Here is an 8975-nt window from a genome sequence, read left to right as displayed (position 1 = left end):
TATGTTTCCATTATATATTTCTACTCAATTCAGAGGGCAGTGGTGAGAGAAGTATAATCAGCTAAATGTTCTCAGATTTCTGCAGAAAAAAAGTCACCTGTCACCAAAGTGGAAAAAAACAAAGCTCTGCTCCATGAATTCGATTTGCTTTTTGAACTTACTTCTAACCTTTGCTTGGTTACTTGTGAAATCTTGAATTATCTGACTTCTTGGGGCCTTTAACAGGAGTGAAATGTGTTTTTGTTGGAACTGCTTACGACTCATCTGAAGAAGCCCCAACTAGACACTGCTTTATTGTCAGGGGGTCACAATCCGTACAATTTGGGAACCACTGCTTTAATCTAGAACAATGTATTGTAGTTTTATATTTTTAAAAATGTCAAATCTTAATCTGAAAAGTAATTAGTAACTACAGCTGTTAAATAAATGAAGTATTTGTCTTTGATATTGTATTTTTTACTCCACTACATATATCTAACAGCTATAGTTACTATTTAGGAATTAAAGTTTTATCCAAAGCATATGATCAACAATGTAATGTGTTGTGTTGTTACAGACTGAACTACCCAAAAGTACATAAAGTAGGTCAAATGAGCTCCCTAACAGCACTAAAATCCTGATTACACATTATTAAACTCCATGAATATGCATGATAAATGCCACAAAACTTTTACCTTCAATGTAGTATAGGCCTCTATCACTGGCCTTTACTCTGAACTCCATCACATCAAATGCCACCACACTACTGCTGCAGTGTGGGGCTCTGGCAGCAGCCACAACAACCAAACACTACCCTGACAGGCCGTGCAGAACTTAATCCCTGTCCCCTTTGTCACCAAGGCGCTGAGTCAAACAGTGTCGTGTTCAAGTGACCCAGGGCAGGTGCGGGAGTGTGTTTGCGTGTGCACACTGGCCATGCACCGTCCGGCAGCTAATGGAAAAGACACGTTAGGTGTGAGGTGGAACCTGAAGCCCCGCAGACGGAGCGATTGTGACACGTAAGAATCACCTGTCAGGCAGCTCAAAGTAATTCTCACGGAGCCGTTTGAGCGGATAGCGTGCAGATATGAATTTTTAATGCACGGCTGACACATTTCCAAATACTCCCCTTGTGCAAGGATAAATGGCTGTGTGGGCCCACTCCTTGAAAACACTGCAGCTTTTGAAAAGAGATTGTGAAGAGCAGAGTAAATAAGGACTGTGGACCCATTATTTTGTTAAATTAAACAAGTTGTATCATCTAAATCATTTGAAAGTCAAAAGTGATTAAAAGTGTAGCTTTTTCTGTTGTTGAAGCTTTATTCTTGTGGCTAGTGTTGTTCAGCCTGAGGATTACTCTGGTGTTAAGCTTAAATATCAGCCACACTGTAAACAGGGTGTGTCTAACTCTAACCCTTTAGTAGCAGAGAAACAAGTTGTGCTGCATACTTGATGTTAAGATTACACGCCAGTACATAAATGTGTCGCTTCCAAAGTACCATTCCACCATATTTTTTATATTGTTATACTGTTTCATAAATGGGTGAGAAAAAAATCCTCCGTTCCTCCTCGCACAAACCCAGTCTTGTAAAATGAGAGCGCTCCCTGCCCCAGTAGCTAATGGACCCAGTTTGACTGGTTTCTGCTCAATGGGCTGAGCGACCAATACTCAGATTTCACAACAGGAAAATCACCACAGAGACCGGTCAGGAACAACGGCCTCGGAAGGAAATTGTTTCAAAAATAAAGAAAAAGAAAGCGAGTAAATACATGATAAACAGTGTCATTAAGATGTAAATGGAGTGGAAATGTACAAGTGGAAGACAGAGTCTGGTCCTGATTTTATCAGTTAAAAAGACAAAGAAGCAAATGATGTGATGAAATAAACAAAATGTGAATGTAAAATCTTATTCGACAGAGAATTTACAGAATCGAGTCACCATGACCAGGCAGTCTGAGCGGAGGAGGGGCCACAGGGATGTCTGGCGGTTTCATCTGAGCACTGCTTGTGTGCTGTAACAGTACAATTTAGATGTATACTCTAAAGCTGAGGAACAGCAAGTCAATTTATTTACAAGTTCCATCTCTTCAGCAGTTTGATGCGGTGTCGGCTATATTTGTCACTAAAAATGAATCACACTGTTTGATTTCAAGCAAGAGACTGTGGCTGCAGGCTATTTCAGCTTACAAATAGCAGCTTTTCATTGATATTATTTCACATAAGAATATTTTAAGTTGTTTATTCGGCTTTCATTTATGAATAATGAATAAACAATGTAACTGTTATAAATGCACAGCTTGTTATTGCCAAGAGCCAAGGTACTGAATGTGAAACTGGACACATTTTTACTACTTTTACAAATGGGGCCCCCTTTTTTCAAACTGTGGCCGAGTCTACCGCCCCCACTTCCCATTCAAAAGTCTCAGATGTTCATCAAACAGATATCCTTTCAGATTAAAGTTCCATATTTGTCTTTTCAGTGTAAAGTCCAATGTTTCTTGGGGTTGTGAGGCAAATACACAAACATCCACCAGCGAGATCGAGCATAAGTTGAGAAATCGACCTACAGGGAAAGGAACAAAGCTTTGTTAAAGGACAACGCTTCACTTCACACTTCACAACACGTCTTGATTGTGCAATGCTTTAAATGTGAAACTATGCACCTGTAGCTGTAACTCTGGTTTCATTTTCCAGCACGGGTCGCCTTGAAACTGCTTTGTGCTGCAAATGAAGGAGCCGCGAATCTCATTTGGGGAGTAACTCGTCCATCGGTATCTCCAGGTTTCCCAGGTACCAGAAGATCCAGAACACCAGGCTGAGGAAGATAATGAGGGGTCCTGAGAAGACAAAGAAATCCCAGAAGCTGATGGGAGCAAAGACCCCGACTAAGAAGAGGATGAGGCCTGCCGCATCCAGGAAGACAGCGACGAAGAAAAACAGCAGGCAGCGGCCGAGATAGGCGGTATAATCCATGATGGGAGCAGTCGACTGCGCTTACAGTGTCTGCAATTATTCACAGCTTCACCGCTCTATCTGTATGACATGAAAAATATTAAGAGGGAATAAATTCAGAAGAAGGGTTTCTTCCTTTCTCAGTGCCGCCTGTGAGTCTGAGGCGAGACTGATGAGAAGGAAGAGTTTAAACACTCAGGTCACATTCCTTTCTGTATCTACATCTCACATTTTTTTTCACGGCACTGTCTGACAGAGGAGAAATAAGTTTCCCTAACGATGACAAGAGACTTTCCAGCTCTACCCTCGGATGTGGCTTCAGTTCATAAACATGTTACATCCCAGCATCCACACATCCAGGCCTTATCTCGGGCCCACAGGTGGATTTAGAAAAGCCAGAAAAATATTGGACTTGTATTTTTGGCCTCGAAGGTTTGGAATAAAATAGTGGGAGAACACCTAGGGTGCTGTTTACACCCTTCAAAAAGTAACACTATAAAAGTGACCATGAGAGAAAAATCAGCGTCCTATGTGGCTCACACAAGTTATTACCCGACAAATGCAGAACCCAGACAAGGAAGAGGAGATAAGACACTGTCCCTTGCACAACTCATGGGCGTCACTGTGTTGTTATCTGACATCAAACAGCGTCAGTCACCTGTAAGCACACACGACCTCAAAAACACTCAAACAACAGCTGCGTCAAATTACATGTAAACTTTATTCCCCAAAAAAATAATTTACATCTGTCACAAAATCGGCACATAAAAATAGAAATTTGCTATGTACATGTTAAAGACCTCTTCTTCCTCTGTGCACAGCCCTTCCACCCACGGCGGATGCAGGGCTTTTCCCTGATTAAGAAATTGTCTTCCCCGTTTAAAAAAAGTGACTTTTGTTTCCAGTATGTTGGAAAGCAGCTCGAGGCGGGAGCCTGTCCTACAGCACCAGGAAAGGTGGACATCACCTAAAAAGAAGACGAAAGAGAGAGAGTTTATGTATTTGTGCAGGCTGAAATCAACAAATCACATTGAAATTAATGTGAAGGGAAGGGAAAAGCCCTATTTTAACTTAAATTCCCTCTGCAAGACTTGATGAAAGACATTATTTCATTTTAGACCCCGGGATTTGAAAATTTGCTTCTGCTTTGGAGATGCTTAAGAAGCTGACTTTCCTGAGATAAAGGAACCAGTGGGGTCCAAGAATTGGCATGGATGTTTTTGGAGGACAAAATTTTTGGTTCAGTAAAGATCTTCTCATCCATACTGTGTTGGAGGATGAGATATCACGATAATTTAAGAACAAAAAAGCTAACAAAGCAACTATCTAAAAAGTAATTAGCATTCTTTATTGTAGTGATGAGAATTTTTCAGTATTTTTTCTCTGCAACTCACGTTCTCATCAACAAAAATTCTGAGTGAATTTGAATGAATGTTGAACCAAGCAGATAAACGAAGTTAACGTCTTTGATCAATGAGTGAAAATTGGAGTGTGAAAGAATCAATGTTCTGGCAACAAAATGTCAATCACAGTTTCCTAAAGCCATGAAAGACAAAGAAAAGCAGCAAATGTTCACATATGAAATATATTTCATTAACTTATAATATAACAAATTAATGGAGTAATTAAGTGTTTGTTAGGTCGTCTGTAAACAGTACAGCAGAAATTGCATTTGGTAAATCATTTATATAAATAACAAAGAATAGTGGCCCAAACCTGGAGCCCTGGGGCACACCACATTGAAATGCTTTGTGAAAACAGCAACCCAGTGTCTGGCCAGGCTAATCACCTCCTGTCCCAACTCCAGATTTAAAGGACATGAAAGCAGTATCAGACTTTTCTCATGAAACATTAATCCTTCCCTCCGTCATTACCCGTTAACAGCCTTGTGTACACAACAACATGAATATGTGTGCAGATAGGCAATCACCGCTCAAACCCAAGCCTAACCTCTCTCCATGCTAGCCAACTGTTAATGGCATCACCTAATGCATGTTGGGAAATTCTCGTTATGCCTGAGTACCACTGTTCCAACCGCAAGCCACTGTCAAATTTGACTGATAAACATCTCGTTCCCTGACTCATAAAGTACAGAGGCAGATGGCTGGTACAATAGCAATGTTGTCCTTAGGTGGAGACCTGTGTTCATTGTAGGAATGTCCAGTGATAAAACCCTTAACATTAATAGTCAGGGTTTTATCAAGGATTTTAGAAACACTAAGGTCCTATTTGATATTTCACAAATGTAAGCCCAGCTGCTAACAATTTGTTTTGGGTTTTCTGACCAACTACCCCAAAACAGATGGTGAAACATCAGCTGTGTCCCAATTCCATATTAAATATTAATCCAAGGCAGCTTTTGAGAATGTTAGGTGTTCACAGGAGAAAATTGCATTTACTGAAAAAAAGAAAAAAAAAAAAGGTTTGGTGTTGCAAAATCAATATAAATTGCAGATTGTGGTGAGACAGTTCCAGAAGAATCCTGTAAAAGAAAAAAATGTGTATTAAATGTTTGAAAAAAAAGAAGAAAAAGTTTACTTTTCTATTTGTCTTTTCCAGTCCAATTCTAAAGTCACCATCTCATTAACAATGTACAGTTTGCACATTGTGCCATTTTTGGTTTGTATATACATATTCAAAAACAGTGTAAAGATTAGTATACACACTGCAGACTGTTGGAACATTAGAATTGGGACACTGCCATTGATTTGTACATTTCTTTTTTCTCATTTGAGTAATGAATTTTACTGTCAATTCTGTCTTTTTATAGTCCAAATGCAATTTCAAGGTCTTTTGTACTCCTGATTATATTTCTGGTGGATAAATACTAATGATCCCTTTCTCACATTTGATTCAAATAAATAGTTTTAGCTGAAAAGCAGTCAAATTTAGAGTCAGCACAATGTCTAATTAGTGAATGTAATTCCAGCTCAGGATGTTTAGACTCTCATAGGTTAGGTTGTGACCTTTGTGGCCTCAATGATAGCTACAGCTTTGCTCTCAGTGTGTCTTTGTCTCAGAGTGAAGTTACAGTAAAGAACCAGCCTCCTTGTTCAGTATGCACTGTTTGTTCTCGGCCACACCATTTCACACAGTTCCATATCTCAAAATCATTAGCCAGGTTAGATAATATGGGAATCAGGCTCGGGCCCATTAAAGTTAACTACCTGGAACTAGTGGATGGAAGGAGTGTGCATGAAGCAGACTTATATATGATCCCTGCCTGTGAGTGAGGAGGCCTAGCCATACCTATGCCTACCTCCCGCGCTCCATTCCACCGGATCAATAAGCACTGCTGAGTTCCATTAAAATGCAGTTGCGTCTTTTAGCCCAAAGGGTGTCTGGCTTGCCACCCGGTTACAAGCAAACTGACGGCAAAAATAATGCAGAACTGTGAAGGTGAGCAGAAACGGTCAGGCTCATTAATTAAAAGCTGCCACGGGCCACTGAAGATCTTTTCACAGCAGCAGGGGACAGAGGAAAAAAATGATTATGAGTACAGATATTCATGAGGAGAGTGAGCAGGCAGGGTCCTCGGGGGAGCGGTGTTTGTGTGAGCGTGGTCATTCCTTCACTGACACCTGATCACTGACGATAATGTGAGGCATCTCTTAATTATGGCTGCAGAGGGACGGCTGCAATGCCAACGTGCAACACAGGGATGCCAGCAGTAATGATCAAAGTGTGGCAGTGAGCAGCTAGACAAGCAAAACAACAGCAGACTGACAGACAGGCTGAAAGCAGGACAATGTGCTGAATATGTATGACCTTCAGTTCTGATTGTTTGTTGGGTCCAGGAGCCCCAAGACCTTCAGAGGATCATACATTTTTCAGAGGCTCCCTCTAACTGTGAGGGCCTGCAACAGGTTATGGTGTCAGGAGATGGAGTAGGTTAGGGGAAATGGGTTTTCTGAACAGCAGTGAACATGTTACAATAATAGACTAGAGACAGGGAGGATGCTGAGGTGGCCCCGGGTTAGCTGATGAAGAAGAGGTGTTTTTTTGAGGTGAAATACGCACCCCTGTCAGAGAAGCCTCTCTAATTTGTCACCCGCCGCCTGCAGAGCCACGTCTGAGCTCCTCAACACCCCCAACTCCACGTTTTTGTCAGCTGGAGGTCCGCGCTCAGTGCCTCCATCAAAGCCTCTGTTGTCGTGACCCGACACGGCTCCGCTGCGGCTGCACTCTTCCCACGTAACCCGAGACGGCGCAAGAGCGCGCACAGTCCCGTTCATCTCCTTCCCGTTGCCCATGCTCTTCTTCTTCTCCTCCCCGGCTCCCAGAGGCTTCGTGCCGCCTTTGGAGAGCCTCTCGGACAGCTTCCTGGCCCAGTGCGTAAAGTTGATGTCCAGGGAGCCTGGCCTGTCCTCCGCGTACAGCTGGACGTTCCCGGTGTACCACAGAATCCACCACACCAAACTGAGGAAAATAATCACCGAGCCCGTGTAGATGAGGAAATCCCCATAGAAGCGACCGTTTAAGTTCAGGTTGCCGAAAATCCCGACCAGAAGCACGACCAGACCAGCTGCATCAAAAAAAACAGCGAGGAAGAAGAGCGTCGCGCAGTTGCCCACGCAGCGGTGGGCCATACCGGCGGAGCGAGGAGAGCCCGAGTAACGGTGCGCAACGCTGCTGCTTGTTTTTCAGGACGCACATTCCCCCAGCTTACACCTGTGCGGCGTTCACCTGTGCACAGGCCCCGCCCTTATTCCACGTCACTGTGTCCGGTGGGCACCCAGGGGGCTCAGATCGACATGCCGCTTTCAAATGCACAGCGTAAATTTCACACTTCGACCTCCTGGAAACTCGTTTATGCGAGGACCCGGATTTGTCTGGCTTTTAGAATTCAGATATAGTTATTTTACACACTCACATCATAAAAAATAAGCAGAAATCACTGAAAAATACCGTAATGGTGCTGACTTTCCCAACACTTTTCATAGGAATTTATTTTCTCCTTAAATTTTGGTGTGGTAGAAAAGATTGGCTGGATCCTGCATTACCTTTAATTTTTTAGAAAAACTCAACTAATTCAATCAATAATTAAGACACAAAGACGGACAGAGTCAGGTACAATTCTTAGGGTTACTGCACATTCAGAAAACACAGCAAATCAAGGCTGGTTCAATACAGATGTTGCGGCCTGGAAATATTCAGCACATATATGTATGGGAAGCAGACTAAATAAGACATTTATAGTAGTACACATTTTCATTTAATTCTCTGCTTGTCATCATTATTTTCATGTATTATTTTGCCTTCATTCATTTTTTATTTACGCAGAGATAGAGAGACAGACACAGAGTATGATGCTAGTGAAGCATCAGTCTGTGCAGTGTGTGTGTGCGAAAAGAAAAAGAAAATGTAACAGGAATGTGTGGTTGCCATGTGAAACCCGGCTGCTCCGACAAACTAATTAAAAAAATAATAAGCATCACCGGGAAGAATAAAGTTGCCAAACAGAAGACAGAGTCCTGTCGTTCTGAGGGTGCAACACAGACACTGAAATTATTTGGAATTATTATCATAAAGCATGAAGGTCAAGGTAACATGAAGGTCAAAATACGTTTTCAAGACCCTGTCCACTTTGCCAAGATGTGAATATAGAAATACTGAATACTTTTAAATTTTTCGATGGCCTAAAGTTGGTCTGTTTAAACATTCTTCTTATAAAATACTGTAAAATATAGAGCCTAGTTTTAACTATACAGGGTACAATCCTCCAAAGATGATAAAAGTCCCAGGAAAGTGTCAACATACAGCGTCCTCAGTGATGGCCACAGCTGTGTGTGTTGTTCCACTAGGATAAGTGAGAAAATGTGAACTGACCCTTTGTTAGCTGGTCTGTAAACTGTTTCAGCGTGTGCTTTCCTCGCTGTCAAACATGACATTGAACGTCTCACCACTCCAAGTGCAGGTATTTGAAGTTTCCAAAAGGTTGAACAGAAAAAAATCAAACAACTACAGTCATGATGTTTTCACAGACTGGATCGATTTTAATGTAAGAAGCAGGCAGCTGTGAGGTCACCTTCCAGGTTGTTCT

The 8975-nt window shown here is 41.9% G+C and overlaps 1 protein-coding gene and 1 long non-coding RNA gene across 2 annotated transcripts; both read right to left on the bottom strand.

Annotated features, from left to right (window-relative positions):
- Positions 1-1746: 1746 nt before the first annotated feature.
- Positions 1747-3476, bottom strand: LOC121625395. Its single transcript, XR_006007906.1, has 2 exons — positions 2644-3476; positions 1747-2543 (listed from the first exon to the last, which is right to left on the bottom strand). It is a non-coding gene; the product is annotated as an uncharacterized LOC121625395 (long non-coding RNA).
- A 158-nt stretch (positions 3477-3634) lies between these two features.
- LOC121625049 (transmembrane protein 238-like) lies at positions 3635-7569 on the bottom strand. Its single transcript, XM_041963079.1, has 2 exons — positions 6953-7569; positions 3635-3899 (listed from the first exon to the last, which is right to left on the bottom strand). Exon 1 carries the CDS (start codon positions 7519-7521, stop codon positions 6958-6960), a length of 564 nt encoding a protein of 187 aa, XP_041819013.1. The 5' UTR covers positions 7522-7569; the 3' UTR covers positions 3635-3899; positions 6953-6957.
- Positions 7570-8975: the final 1406 nt, after the last annotated feature.

This window comes from Chelmon rostratus, chromosome 21 (genome assembly GCF_017976325.1).
Source record: "Chelmon rostratus isolate fCheRos1 chromosome 21, fCheRos1.pri, whole genome shotgun sequence".
In the NCBI taxonomy this organism is placed as follows: Eukaryota; Metazoa; Chordata; class Actinopteri; order Chaetodontiformes; family Chaetodontidae; genus Chelmon; species Chelmon rostratus.
Note: the sequence above shows the minus strand (reverse complement) of the source record. Positions and strands in the feature narration are given on the sequence as shown.